The 14,519-nt window shown below is 36.8% G+C and overlaps 3 protein-coding genes across 3 annotated transcripts; all 3 read right to left on the reverse strand.

The window, feature by feature from the left end:
* Positions 1-299: 299 nt before the first annotated feature.
* On the reverse strand, positions 300-3,171 carry LOC103964271 (E3 ubiquitin-protein ligase SPL2). Its single transcript, XM_009377188.3, has 6 exons — positions 2,675-3,171; positions 2,464-2,580; positions 2,183-2,353; positions 1,978-2,099; positions 1,191-1,310; positions 300-908 (listed from the first exon to the last, which is right to left on the reverse strand). The coding sequence occupies exons 1-6, from the start codon at positions 3,014-3,016 to the stop codon at positions 632-634; spliced, it is 1,149 nt and encodes a 382-aa protein (XP_009375463.2). The 5' UTR covers positions 3,017-3,171; the 3' UTR covers positions 300-631.
* Positions 3,172-3,312: 141 nt separating this feature from the next.
* LOC103964270 (E3 ubiquitin-protein ligase SPL2) lies at positions 3,313-6,295 on the reverse strand. Its single transcript, XM_009377187.3, has 6 exons — positions 5,867-6,295; positions 5,668-5,769; positions 5,382-5,552; positions 5,162-5,283; positions 4,205-4,324; positions 3,313-3,723 (listed from the first exon to the last, which is right to left on the reverse strand). The coding sequence occupies exons 1-6, from the start codon at positions 6,212-6,214 to the stop codon at positions 3,435-3,437; spliced, it is 1,152 nt and encodes a 383-aa protein (XP_009375462.1). The 5' UTR covers positions 6,215-6,295; the 3' UTR covers positions 3,313-3,434.
* A 3,734-nt stretch (positions 6,296-10,029) lies between these two features.
* Positions 10,030-12,026, reverse strand: LOC103964273 (lipase 1). The gene is made up of 4 exons (XM_009377190.3): positions 11,238-12,026; positions 11,033-11,122; positions 10,831-10,898; positions 10,030-10,507 (listed from the first exon to the last, which is right to left on the reverse strand). The coding sequence occupies exons 1-4, from the start codon at positions 11,946-11,948 to the stop codon at positions 10,354-10,356; spliced, it is 1,023 nt and encodes a 340-aa protein (XP_009375465.1). The 5' UTR covers positions 11,949-12,026; the 3' UTR covers positions 10,030-10,353.
* Positions 12,027-14,519: the final 2,493 nt, after the last annotated feature.

The raw sequence follows: 14,519 nt of genomic DNA on the forward strand, positions 1-14,519 counted from the left end.
TAGTCCTTTTTTATTTTAGTACAACAATAGATTTACATTAAGTGGAGAGAGGAGTTCGGCTAAGCCACACAATGGACAACCTAATTTGATATCAAATTCGCCATCCACGAAATTGGAACTAAAGACCTCTTACTTACAAATGAAGAGAAATATCACTAAACCGTAGTATTGAAAGAATTTTTATGTACAATTTAATTAATAGTAGTTACAATACATATAATTGTAAAAATATAATAAATAATATTATATAGTGTAGGTACGGTATAATGATTTTGGATAAAATTATCATACCGAAGATGTACTACAAATAGCATGTCATTTCCACTTGGTACAAAATTTGAGTCCAAATTTAATATAATACAATTGGTAATTCGGTTGGTAGGCAATTTGGTAAAAAAAATTTACACCCCTTGGAGGGTCATCTATCTATATATTTTCAATGGTTAAAGCTTTTTACTCAAAGTAGTCAGTGCCAATTAAAACATTCGCGTAAGCTACGCTTAAAGCTTCACAATTACGTATAAGCTATACACCAGAGCATACCTAAACCATACTCCTTCCAACTCTACCACTTAACCCCAGACGCAAATTCCCACACGTTGTTTCTCCTACTACCATAATACCCATGTTACTAATCATACACACGCAGTGAAGTGCGGATCTCCTGCCGACAAACAGGACACTTCGGTGCTATGTCCCGCTCGACTGATATGCTACAGGGGTGGCAACAGACTCGATGCCCACAAGGAATGAATGCTGATCGTCTTCTCCTCGTTAGACATATGACACACAACTGTCCCTCTGGAACATCCTCTTCTTCACTCTGAGCTTCAGCGTCGCTGTCGGCAGCCTGGCTTGATTGCTGTAACTGCCTTTGTTGCCTCCACACTTTCCATTTATTCCAATTCCTGAAACAAAAGACCGGAAATTTAGGAATCTAATGACTCTTCCCCACCGCTCCTTGGCGATGAAAGTCAAGTTAAAAACCATTTTCATTGTCCAGGCCCGGTGGAGAAAAGAAATTATCAAATGAAACCCGTTTAAGGATCAATAGGATATTACACACATCATGGTAATTCAGAGCACTATAAAAGGTTGTCCATGATACCAGCCTAGAGACATTTAATAGCTATCAAGATTTGCAAGCAGAATAGGGTAAAAGAATTTAACATCTCAGGGAAAAGTTTAACCTCACAACTGCATAGCCAAGGACTCCAATTGACATTGAACCAAGAACAAACGCAGTCCAGAACAGCATTCTTGTGCTTGATGCAAGATCTCCAACCATCTCATCCTTAGACATCTCAGAGCTGCAAGTGATACAATATCAGATAATATACAGTATAAATACGCTTCTGACAGAAAATTAAAAACATAAAAAAATCTTTAGGGCTCTCAAGCGTAAAATGACCCTTCCTACTGCCACATATTATCAATCACGGAAAGAAAAGGAAAAGAAAAAAGACAAGGATTGAACTTAAATCCAGCACCGGCTACTATAAAGGGTGACAGTACCACTGCACTGATACATTATAAAAGAAAATTTCCCTCTTCTCATTGCCCCCACTCGCTGTGTCTTCTCTTCACCCTCACCCAATCATCCAGATGAACAAAATTAAAAACTTCTCACTCGCTGTGTTATACTTTGTGCAAAAAGTGCCCCTGATCCTGACTGTATATATTGCAAAGCAGTAATAGGGGCATTAGTGCTAGTAGGATTGCTAGCGTGGCGTTAGACATTTCAAAGATGAAAACACTAGGATTGATTGCTAGTAAAAGATACAGTTTGACAACCATTAAAATGGAAGGGTAGCAGCATTTAAGCAATCAACCATTTAACAAATCCAAGACATATAACCCCGAAAAAGGAGAGTCCTAGACACAACACCAGAAAGTATTTGGCATATTAAAAGTAATGATTTTTTCATACCCGACCACAATACTGAAGAGAACATGATGGAGAACAAACCCACTTACAGAAAATAGGGAAGATCGTTGCAGAACTTGATTTCCAAGACTCCATTTTTCAAACTGCATAGACCCACAGCACTAATCTCCTTTCCCACCGGAAGAATCTTGTCAACAGTGAGGACACCAATCTTCAAAATTGGAAGCAAAAATCGATAAGATTAAGAACGCCAAAGCAAATAGCACAATGAGAGCGAAAGCTTGCAAAACTCACAGGGTAGTTAGTGCCGAAAAGTGCCTTCAAGAATGAAAATGGAGAAGGATTTACAGGTTGCAAATGATGACAAGCTATCGTAAGAGGTATGGGATGGCTTGATCCTTCTACATTCACAACCACCATATCCCGAATCGGCCATTGATCACCATCAACAAGAACGAAAGGAACCTACATAAATATAAAACAAAATTACCATTTCTTTTCATAGTTTAATGCAAAATAAGCTTGATCACCGTCAAAATTCACAGAAATACTGAAAAATTAAGGCAATCGAGTACCTTTCTAACCAAATTCGATTCGTATTCTTCCGAGTCTTTCCAGTGTCTCCAATACCTCCATACTATCGATCTCAAATTAAAGAATCCAATAAAACCCTTCCACTTGTGAATTATATACTGGAAGAACAAATTTGGAATTCAATTTTTCATCCAAACACACCACAAGAAATCACGGAAATTGAATTTTCTGAGCCAAGAAAGAAAGACGCACCGTCTTAGTACTCTGAAGGATGACGGCTCTGTCATTTGTATCTTTGGAGACGAGTACGCCGGACTTGAAGGTCGTCCATGTGCCGTCGACGAGGGACTTCGCTTCGACGGTGCCGCGTACAACGACGAGCCTGTCCGAGTGATCAAGGGGGAGGATTGAGCGGAGATCGGAGACTTTGACGGCTGGGGCCTGACGGAGATTTCTTAGGGCTGAGGAGGCGGCGGTGAAGTTGAGGACGGAGCGCACGGCGGCGCAAGCGAGGGCGACGCCCAAAACGGCGCCGTCCCAGGAGAGGACGAGTTGCGAGAGTAGTGAGATGATGGCATTGTTGTCCGACGACATTGTGGTAGTTGTCGTTTGGTTTCTGACACTCGGTTATGTTAGTGATGCGCGTTTGGCGGTTAATTTTGCAACACCAATGCAAGTAAATTTCACTTTTACCAACCAGGCTGTACAAATGCGGTTGTTTGACATAGAGGATTGGATAGGATAGGACTAGATGGGATAAGTTTTCTTCATGTTCTGAAGTCAAACACCCTCCCCTCCGCTCACAATCGAGTTTGTGAATCGTGTTGTATTTGCGTTCGTGTCAAGTACCGCAACCCTCAAGAAACTGATGTTTACTATGTGGCCCGAAATTACCGATAACGACATTGGCATACGCTTCGCATAAAGCTTCATAAGTACACACGAGATGAATCTACTTCAACTTTTATGTACACCGAACACGGCACAGTTTCTCCTAATAATACTAGACATGTTAAGAATCATATATTCGCAGCGAAGTACGGATCTCCTGCCGACAAACAGGACACTTTGGTGCTACGTCCCGTTCGATTGATATGCTGCACGGGTGGCAGCAAACTCGATGCCCGCAAGGAATGAATGCTGACCGCCTTCTTCTCGTCAGACATATGACACACAACTGCCCCTCTGGAACATCTCCTGCATCCTCTTCTTCAATTTGAGCTTCAGCATTGCTGTCAGCATCCCGGCTTGATTGCTGTAACTGCCGTTGTTGCCTCTCCACTTTCCATCTATTCCAATTCCTGCAACAATTTGTTAATCAGTTTCTTGAAACTCATTTCAGATCGCTGTGATCATCATTGGTTAACCATTTCCATTTCGTCTCTTAAATTCAAACATCAAGTATGCGACAATTTTGTAATTACAGAAGTTGTAATATCAAATCTTGAAAGAAAAAAAAATATATATATTCGTGATACATGTCGTGCATTCCTGTATTTCACTGAACATAATTTCCTTTCTCCACCGCTCCTCGACAAGGAAAGTTAAGTTAAACACCATTTATAGAACATCTCTAGCCATGCAAGACATACGAGAGAGATGTTAAAAGAAACTGAACATTCAGAAGTCAACATGGTTAAATGGAACCCGAGGAAATTCAGTAACGTTACAAAATGTTGTCCTTGTTACCAGCCTAGAGACATTTACTACCTATCAAGATTGAACAGGAAGATGCAAGCAGAATAGGGTAAAGGAGTTTAACATTTCAAGGAAAATATATACCTCACAACAGCATAGCCAAGGACTCCAATTGACATTGAACCAAGAACAATCCCAACCCAGAACAGCATTTTTGCACGTGATGCAAGATCTGCAACCATCTCATCCTTAGACATCTCAGAGCTGCAAAAGATACAATATCAGATAAAATACAGTATAAATACGCTTCTGACTGAAAATTAAAAAAAAAAAAAGGAGTATAGATAAGATAGGGCACTCGGGCGAAATGGACTTTCTACAGCCACATATTATCGATAAAAAAAAAACCTGGAATCTTCGAAACAAACTAATAAAATTTATAAAAAGCTATAATATTTCTCTCCTCTAGATGACAAGACTGAAACTTAGTTCCGGAACCAGATTTTATAACGGATGAGAGCACTGCTAAACTGATACATTATGATAGAATAAACAAGAAGTTACTGGAAGCTTTTACGCTTATCTTTCTATTTCTTTCTCTTCACTGTATCACCCACTTGCTGTGCCTTCTCTTCATCCTCACACATTGGAAGAATCAAAATCTTCCCTTTACTTACCCAATAAAACAATAATTATTGTTAATCTAATCCATCTTAGGATGCATGTCATGCTTCGTGAAAAAAGTGGCAACTGATCCTGAGAGAGAGAAGCTTTTTGTAGTGGTGTTTGATATTTCAAAGATGGAAACACCCCTGAGAGAGAGAATGTTATACCAGACTGTTCAAATTTAAGTTCCTACTGACTAGTTAGGGAATCTAAGCGTCTATTATCATAGCTAGTATATCATATTATTCAACAACCATTAAACTGGAATGGTAGCAATGTTGACGTCAATCATCCTCATCACAGATCCCACACATATTAACGCCGAAAAAAAAGAAGTCTTAGACACCAAAAGTATTTGCCAAGAGTAAAATAATGACTTTTCTCATATCCAACTACAATACGGAAGAGAACATGCTGAAGAATAAACCCACTTACAGAAAATAGGGAAGATCCTTGCATGACTTGATTTCCGGGACTCCATTTCTCAAACTGCAGAGACCTACAGCACTAATCTCCTTTCCCACTGGAAGAATCTTCTCAACATTGAGGAAAGCAACCTTCAAATCGGAAACAAAAATTGATAAGCTAAAGAACGCTAAAGCAAATAACTCCGATGCTAAAAAGCACATTGAAAGCAAAACCTTGCAAAACTCACAGGGTAGTTAGTGCCAAAAAGTGCTTCCAAGAAAGAATAGGGAGAAGCATGTACAGGTTGCAAATGATGATAAGCTATCGTAAGAGGTAAAGGATGCCTTGATCCTTCCACATTCACAACCACAATATCCCGAATCGGCCATTGATCACCATCAACAAGAACGAAAGGAACCTACACAAATATGAAATCAAAATTACCATTTCTTTTCATAATTTAATGCATTCAAGTAAACTAAATTACCATCAATATTCACAGAAAATACTGAAAAATTAAGGCATTCGAGTACCTTTCTGACCAAATTGGATTCGTGCTCTCTCCAATACCTCCAAATTATCGCTCTCAAATCAGACGACCATCCGATTAAGCCCTTCCACTCCTGAACTATACACTGCACAAACCAATTCTGAATTCAATTTTTCATCCAAACACACCGCAAGAAATAACAGAAACTGAATTTTCTGAGCCATGAAAGAAAGCAAACGCACCGTTTTAGTACTGTCAACGACGACGGCTCTGTGATTTGTTTCTTTAGAGATGAGTAAGCCGGACTTGAGGCTCGTCCACGTGCCGTCGACGGCGGACTTGGCTTCGACGGTGCCGCGTACAACGACGAGCTTGTCGGATTGATCGAGGGGGAGGATTGAGCGGAGATCGGAGACTTTGACGGCGGGGGCATCACGGAGCTTGCTTAGGGATGAGGAGGTGGAGGTGAAATTGAGGACGGAGTGCACGGCGGCGCAAGCTAGGGAGACGCCCAGAACGGCGCCGTCCCAGGAGAGGACGAATCGGGAGACTTGGGAGACGAAGACATTGTCTGGCACTGGCGACGACATCACGGTGGTTGTCGTTTGGTTTACATTCGGAAGTGTGTGTTGAAAGCGAACGTGGTGGGGTGGCGGTTTGGAACTTTGGCGGTTAGTAGATTAATTCAAAGACCATGGGTCATTTTGTAATTTAGCGCACAATGACGACTTTTACGGGACTGGTGGCAATTTTTATTTTTTATTTTGGGCCTCAAGGACTGATACGTCTCAATAAGCAAGGCCCATAATTTTTTTTTGTCCAAACAAGGCCCATATTTAAAAAAATAAAAAAAAACAAACCCAAACAAACGAAACAAACAACTAAGCCGGTAAAGCTGCCTTCTAGCTAAAATGATCCACTTTTGACATTTTATTGCTGAAATTTCAGCATCCAAGTATTAAAAGTGGATTAATTTAGAAGTTTGATGCTTGCTAATTGAAATGCCCAAACTTGTCCGTTGTCCTTGAAATGACTAAAAATGTTCTCAGCTAATCAAAAACATTTTTGTTAGCCCTTACGTAGAAGTGCTTACATGTTTAAAGCATTTTTCAAAGCTTTCTAGAGAAGAACTTTTCAGTGTTTGTTTAGGAAGCACACTATTTGTAATCGTTGTGATTTGAATAAAAGTGTCAATAGCAGAACCGCTTTTAAGCAGAATTATTTTCTAATTCCTAAAGAAACACTTTTCAACTTTTTGTAGAGAAACCCATTATCATGCGCTCCTTTAGGACGTGCTTTAGAATGTGGTTTGCCAAAAGCCATGGCAAATCAGTTTTTTTTTTTTGGGGGGGGGGGGGGGGGGGGGGGGGGGTGGGTTTGCCGGAAGTCATGGCAAAGCAGTGAGGGGAGGCAGTGTTCTAAAAATTAGCCTAGGCGCTAGGCGGAGGAGCTCCAACCCAATTTAGACCAAAACATTCAGTTAGGCAGGGAGGACTTAGGCGGCCGCCTAGGCGCCCTGAGGCAGGCTAGGCGGCAGTCTAGGCAGTTTGAATCTCGCTGCAAATCTCAAATTTGCTACAATTTTCCCAACAGATGTACAACTTCTAATCTTGTACGTAGTAGCAGAGCTCTAACGAATTTTTGCAGCTCGTCTCTGTGAAGATGAGGGAAGAGAAAGAGAGAGATTACCGGTGAATTTTTGCAACTTGTCTCTATGAAGATGAAGGAAGAGAGAGTGCAAAAAGAGACACAGAGAGAGACAATTAAACATTTCAATATGTGGTCTGTTTTGCAACTCGTCTGTGAAGATGAGGGAAGAAAGAGTGCGAAGAGAGAAAAAAGAGAGACTGAAAGTCTGAAACATTTCAATACGTGAGGGCAGGGACTGGGATCTCAAATCCAAGGAAAAGTTGATGGTTTTAATTATAGGAAAACTAATGAAAAAGACTTGAAAAGTTTTAGTTTTAATAAAAAAAACCATGTTATAAGTTTTGTTCAATGATTAGTACAATGCCCATATTAAAGTAGTCCAACTAAAAATGGCCTAACTATAATAAATTATGATTTGTCGATTTTACCCCTAACTTTTTTAGGTTGAGTTCCATATTTTCATCGTTAATGAGTTCATCGTTGTTTTGCAAATCTTCTTCTTTTTCTTTGAAACAAAAATATAGATCCTCATGCTATTTAATTTATATTTTGTATTATTTCGTTGAAACGTGATTGTCGTTATTATTCATAAAGTATTCAAGGTACTGTTTTTCAATTTTTCTTCGTTAGTGCAGTTCATCATTTGTTTATCTAGAAAATAAATTTGAGATCTGCATGTTATTCAATAATAACGCCGGGTCACTGTTTCTAAACTGTAAAAATTAACTGTTTCTGGATTTTAAGTAACAATGTTTCTGGAATCTAAGTCACTGCTTATGGAATCTAAGTTACTGTTTCTAGAATCTAAGTCATTGTTTCTGGATCCAAATGAAATAGACACATTGTTTCTTAAATGTAAGCTAGAAAAGAAATAATGAAATTCATTGTATTTGGATTCAAAGCAAAATAAGCATCATGTTTCTTAAATATAATCAACTGATACATGAAAGAAAAGAAACAATCAAAGGTTAAAACATAGACTGTTTCTGGAATCTAAGTCACTGTTTCTGGAATCTAAGTCATTGTTTCTGGAATTTAAGTCACTGTTTTTGGATTTTGGTTCTTTTCTTTCCAGATACAGTGTTTGTTTGTGCACAAAAAAAAACAAACATTGTATCTAATTTTTTTTTTCCTGAAACAATGTTATGTTTTGGGTTCTCCATAAATAGTTTTATGTTTTGGTTCTTTCTTTTTTCCCTATTTACAGACGCCTGAGATGTACGTACATCACCGGGACCGTAGGTCCTTATTGGATCTAAGTGGAATAAAATACTAACACTATAAATTGTTCGTGGTGCAGATAAGAGGATGAGGATGAGGACAATGACGAGGAAGAAGACGATAAGGGCACGAAAAAGGTAGACAATAGTTTTGGATGGTTTTTTATTAAACTTTGAGCCATTTTGGTTAAATGACATTTTCGGATGGTTTTTGATTAAATATTTGTTGACCCAAGCCCATTTCATTGAAACTCCCTTTAATTATCACAACCATGGACGATGATGGTTTTGATGGACTAAGATCTCAAATATATATTTTATATTGAAACCATGGACCCAAGGTGGTGGACGGGTGATGTGAAAGAGGTGAGGTGCCGATCGTTTTTTTTTTTTTTTTTGGGTCTAAAGGTGTTGATGGTTTTAATAATGAAGACCACCCACTTTGTGGGCTTTTTATATTTTTAAAAGTTTGGGATATATATATATATATATATTATATATATATATATATATATGTTATATAAATTATAAATTATTTAGATAATATTTTGTTTTTTTCCTAGGCAAGCAAATTATATATGTACATAAAACATAAAACATTCACATATGTATGTTCTTCAATAAGAAATAACATATTAGTCAATAATTATTTACATTTGATATAGTAAATTTAATTAATTCATAAAATATATAAGAAATTTACCTAAATCCCCCTAGGCCTCCTAGGCGCCCGCATAGCCTCCTAGGCACTAGGTCCCAGCCCGACTAGCGTCTAGCGTTTTTTAGAACCTTGAGGGGAGGGATGCTTGGAGAGGGTTGGTTGCTAGGGGTTTTTTATTTTTTATTATTGTTTTGATACCTTCGAGGGTGTTTGTCTCAAACACAAGAGATTTGTGTAAGGGGTGTGATATTCACACAGCCTATTTTACTTTTCACATACCCCTTTAATTTTCGACTGTCGGATCAGATAAATTGAAGAAAATCAACGGATAAAAATTAATAAGGAGTGTGTAAAAATGGGATGGCGACCAGTTTTGATTGCATTGACAGGAAACATATTTTTAGAGAGGCTTTTGTAGCGGATGCATTCGCTCGCCAAGGCCTTCTTATTACTGATTATCATATTTGGGACCATTGTATTCCTTCATTTGCTCTTCATGCTTTTCAGTTTGATTCTATAGGGAACGGTTGTACTCGAGGTTTTTCTCTTTAATTTATTTTCTTTCAAAAAAAAAAAAAACCAGTTTGTTAATATATGATATGATATGTTGAGAGGAAAAAAATGAAAAACAATGTACGGTAACACCACTTGCACTTCTTTTGACCTTTTAGGAGATGGAATTAACTCAAGTTAGCTTTAGGGTTTATAAAATTCTGAATTCAATTTTTTGCATTTCTTAATTTATATCCACTATGTGATATTCCAACATTAAGATAATACTCAGTTTTTTTATTTTTTTTATTTTATTATGAAGATAATATTTAGTTAAGTAGAATGTCAATTTCATTCCATTGTTTATATAGAAAATTGCTCATTCCAACAATTAATATTTAATACTTTATAATACCAAACCTTATTGTTTGGTTGTCGATACAATAAATACATTTTCCCGAAATTATGGATAACAGCAAATTCATGCTTCTCCTGCCTTGCATTAGTTCCAAACCCTAAGCTCAAGCCAACACACAACCAATACATGAAATTTTACAAAGCCAAATGAGTGAGATACTGAAACGGAAATATATCTCCGAGTATGGCATAATCACTCCAACGACAACTTTATAAACAACGTATTCGGTTTAGAATATTCTAAACTGTATGGCCTGTGACCAATAAACCATGTTTCGATGAGACCTTTTCATTTGACCTCCATCGGAATTCCAATAATATTGGGGGGATAACCATCCAAAGCAAATGATTTTATCAATGCATTGATTGTGTCCGGTGAATCAAAGTTTGCTGCATGACCTGTGTCCTTGATTATCTCTAATTTTGATTTGGAACCCAAATGCCTGGAAGAAGCATATATAGAAGAAGCTTTGTAAGTACCATATATATTGAAACTAAACCAAACAAATCCTCTTTTTGTTTTTTTTGAAAAAAAAAAAAAGGACCAGCCGGTTGCTTTGCCACGGCAGCCCACATTTTCAAGAGCCAGGAGGACTGTATTTCAGCTTCCCCTGGCCACCATCGTGTGATTCAAGCAAATAAATCCGTAATTATATAAGATAATTAGGAAAATAAATCCTTGTTTAAACCCCTTCTTAGAACATCAGCAACTTATAATTATGTACCTAACTCAAAAAATAAAATAATAAACAATCAAATTATGTACCTTTGCAACTGATGGGCCAAGAACAATGGGAAGACTTTATCTTTGTCGCCCCAAATTATTAGCGTTTCCTTCACATAATTAAATTAAATAAAATTGTAATTACAAATTGGAAGCCAGAAGTTGCGTTCAAGAAAATTAAAACCTTAAATTTTTGGATGAATGGATTAAAAAAACAAAGATTAAACGTATAAGCTCTTGTTACCTGAGTTAGAATAGGAAGGTTTGAATCTTGTTTCTTGGCCACCAAGTGTTCAAGTAGCTCCATTCTCTCCTTTCTGTGTTCATCGTTGGCCTATAAAAATGTCACGCTCTATAAGATTGGGAAATTTATTTCCAATAACAAAAACTGAAAGCGTTTTGTAAATAAATTAAAACACTTCGAACAATGTTTGACAGAAAAACTATACTTTGATGAGTCTGCCGAGGACAAAGTCAGGAACCCACTTGAAAACATCATACTTGTACAAAGACCGGTTCATTAACAACCGTAGATCATGTGGACTTCTTGGCAAAAGAATCTCCAAAGCATCTGATTCGACCTTCAACAGCTCATCCTTCTGTTCATCCGTCCACACTACCCCACTACTCACAATCACAACCTTCTCCACCGTCTCCGGATACATCTCAGCCATCCGATACGCCACAAACCCACCGTAGCTCAGACCGTAAACCGATAATCGGTCCACACCCAATCTCTTCAACCCGTCCACAACACTTTTCGCTTGGAATACCTCGCTCCGGTCCAACCGGTTCGTGTAAGACTTCCCAAAGAACAGCAAATCCGGCACGTACAAGTTGAAGTTCCTGGACAAGGCACCCACATGACACACAAACTGCCATAGAGAATTGCCTCCGTAGCCGTGAACCAGAACGAGACCGGGTTTATCAAACCGCCGGTGGTTGGCAGTCCAGAAGTGCATTGTGGTTTGGTCGTCAACGTCGACTGTACAAGGAGAGAGACCACATAGCCTGAAATATAAAGCTACAAGAGTATCTGGGAGTTTGAAGAACACTAGATCCCAGTTGGTTTTGAGGAAAAAAGATAAGAGAGTATGGAAAATTGTTGATGCGGTTGAGAGGTAGAAGAAGAAAGCATTCCAAAACTTTTGGAAAGCCATGGGAATGATGATTAATTAGACCAAGGAAATCACTAGTTTTTGTGGCAGAGAGAGGTTACTGAATTGATTAAATTTAACATAATTATATAAATTATAACATGGGATTTTAATTAAAAAAAAGGATCGTGGTAAAGATTAAGGCATGTAAATTCATAAAATACTCAAGCATTTATCATGCGACACAAAGTCAAGAGGCATTGCAGTCAACAACTAAGTATTTTATCAGAAATACTCTAATCCTCAACAAATTAACAAAGATTAATTTATTTTGACAAACAATATTATCTACACTAAGAGGGAGGGGGATGTGCTTAGCCTAACAATTGGCTAATAGTAATGTGGTTTAAATTCGCTTTTAGCTAGAATCGAACCTAAGACCTCTCACTTACAAGTGAAGATGAATACCACTAGACCATAATACTAACTGGCAAAATTAATTTATTAACTACCAAATAATCCAATTAATGCGTTAAAAAATAATAATAATCCAATGAATGAAGGATGTGGTAGGTGATAAATAAAGTTTATTTAGAGTAAGCACAAATGTAAATTGATGAAAATATTATAACACGGTTGAGATCTTGATATGATCTGTATAATAGTAGTGCATTGTGCAACTCTAACAACTCCTGGCAAAATTAATTTATTAACTACCAAATAATCCAATTAATGGATTAAAAAATAATAATAATTCAATTAATGAAGGATGTGGTAGGTGATAAATAAAGTTTATTTAGAGTAAGCACAAATGTAAATTGATTAAAATATTATAACACGGTTGAGATCTTGATATGATCTGTATAATAGTAGTACATTGTGCAACTCTAACAACTCTCTATGTTTATGCTAAAATTTAGTTACAATTGCAAGAAAATTAATTTAAATAATTACTTTCAGATGACTTTTAGTTACTCTATTTTTTTTTTTTTATATTGCATCCACTTCATGAAGGAACCACCTTGTCCACCTCTTGCATTTATCCATTTGCATTATACAAATTTCATAGTCAAATCCATTTATTTTCGTAATCATCATTTAAAAAGGATAATGATGTTTACATACCTCTTGTTAATTTATGTTATTTGAATATCTTCAATTTATTCAATTCGACTGTCGGAAATTGAAGAGGAGTGTGTGAAAGGTAAAATGGATAGCACCACCTTTAAAGATTCTATAACTTTTGAATTCTATGTAGTCTAACCCATAAGAGCATCTCCAATAGGCCGATAAATTTAGAGTCAAATGTATTTGACTCTAAATTTGTCAGTCCCTCTACGATGCATCACAAAATTTGAAGTGACTTTGGAGTTATATGCTAAGTTATATTTAAATTTGGATGTAACTCAAAAAGTAAAAAGTGCAACCCACAACCTTTAATAAAATAAAAAAAAAAAAAATAAGTCAACTGGTGGTGAAATGCGGTTTTCCTCCTGCAGGCTCAGAAGAGGCTAGTTGGAATTGCACCCTACCTATGGGATGTGGCCACAATTAAGTAGATTCACAGCTTATTAAGTATCGAACTCAAGACCTCCCATTTTTTTCCTTTAGGGAGCTGGTTTTCTCATTTTTTTTCCATTGGACCACTTGTTGTGATTGTGCGACCAACAACACTTCTTTCAAAAGCATAGTAGACCCTAGTATGCTTTTCTATACTTTTATACTATTATTGACAACACCACAATTCCAAGCCAGTACTTAGAAATTACGAAAGCTATATTTGATTTTAAATTCAACTTTATGTCACTTTAATGAACAAGAATTGACCACTAAAGGTAAATTTAACTCTGTATGTATGGGAGATGGTAGATGTTAATAATGAATTAAGCATGCATTTGGTGCCGCTGTTTTTCTTTGATTGAGGTCATGTTATCTCGAATTTTCTCCTAATATTATAATAAAATATTATCGTTACGTCTAAAAAAAAGAATGCATTTGGTGCATTACTTTTAGTTCCAAGCAAGAAAAAAGCAGGCTATTGCGTGTCAAAGCAAATATTTAGAACTTCTAAGTTATATAGTGATGAAAACAAATTTTATATACATGTATATATATAAAATTAAGAGGCCTTGCTTACAAGGTGCGACAATGCTGATTCTAAATTTTTTATATATAAATCGACACCAATGTCCACTTCACCTCTCGCCTTCTGTTTGAAACTTTAATTTGAATCCATTTTTCTTCAATATCGTTGGTATAAAAAGTAAATAACAAAATAAATAATGATTTCTTCCTTTATTACTATATTTTGTGCGATGTATTAGATTCGACTCTTATGAATAACAAGTTCAACACGAATTTATTATGATTAGCCATAAAATGAAATTGCGATAGAGAATGAAAATAACTAAATAAATCTTCCACGCTTAATGATGATAATTTATAATTTGCTATGTGGTATTAGGCTTTGCCTGTTTTTTCCCTTTGCCTTTTGTTTCACCGATAATCTTGTTCGTCTTATGGTGTGTTATTTTGTTTGGGGACGTGTAGTTGGTGCGGTCTTGACTTTTACTACAATTACTTCCAACCAAAAAAATACAATTATTACATACACTAATTTGGTTTTCCCAGTTG

Source organism: the organism of the source record quoted next, unplaced genomic scaffold (assembly GCF_019419815.1).
Source record: "Pyrus x bretschneideri cultivar Hongxiangsu unplaced genomic scaffold, Pyrus_bretschneideri_v1 Contig61, whole genome shotgun sequence".
Lineage (NCBI taxonomy): Eukaryota > Viridiplantae > Streptophyta > Magnoliopsida > Rosales > Rosaceae > Pyrus > Pyrus x bretschneideri.

Excerpts from the sequence above, each read along its gene's own strand:
- LOC103964270 (XM_009377187.3), bottom strand. The coding sequence starts at position 6,214 with ATGTCGTCGCCAGTGCCAGACAATGTCTTCGTCTCCCAAGTCTCCCGA. Across the intron at positions 5,770-5,866 it reads TCGTTGACAGTACTAAAACG|TGTATAGTTCAGGAGTGGAA; the intron begins GTGCGTTTGCTT and ends TGGTTTGTGCAG. Across the intron at positions 5,553-5,667 it reads AATCCAATTTGGTCAGAAAG|GTTCCTTTCGTTCTTGTTGA; the intron begins GTACTCGAATGC and ends ATATTTGTGTAG.
- LOC103964273 (XM_009377190.3), bottom strand. The coding sequence starts at position 11,948 with ATGGCTTTCCAAAAGTTTTGGAATGCTTTCTTCTTCTACCTCTCAACC. Across the intron at positions 10,899-11,032 it reads ACCTTCCTATTCTAACTCAG|GAAACGCTAATAATTTGGGG; the intron begins GTAACAAGAGCT and ends AATTATGTGAAG. Across the intron at positions 10,508-10,830 it reads TTGGCCCATCAGTTGCAAAG|GCATTTGGGTTCCAAATCAA; the intron begins GTACATAATTTG and ends TGCTTCTTCCAG.
- LOC103964271 (XM_009377188.3), bottom strand. The coding sequence starts at position 3,016 with ATGTCGTCGGACAACAATGCCATCATCTCACTACTCTCGCAACTCGTC. Across the intron at positions 2,100-2,182 it reads TTTTCGGCACTAACTACCCT|ATTGGTGTCCTCACTGTTGA; the intron begins GTGAGTTTTGCA and ends CCAATTTTGAAG. Across the intron at positions 909-1,190 it reads CTTGGCTATGCAGTTGTGAG|GAATTGGAATAAATGGAAAG; the intron begins GTTAAACTTTTC and ends CTTTTGTTTCAG.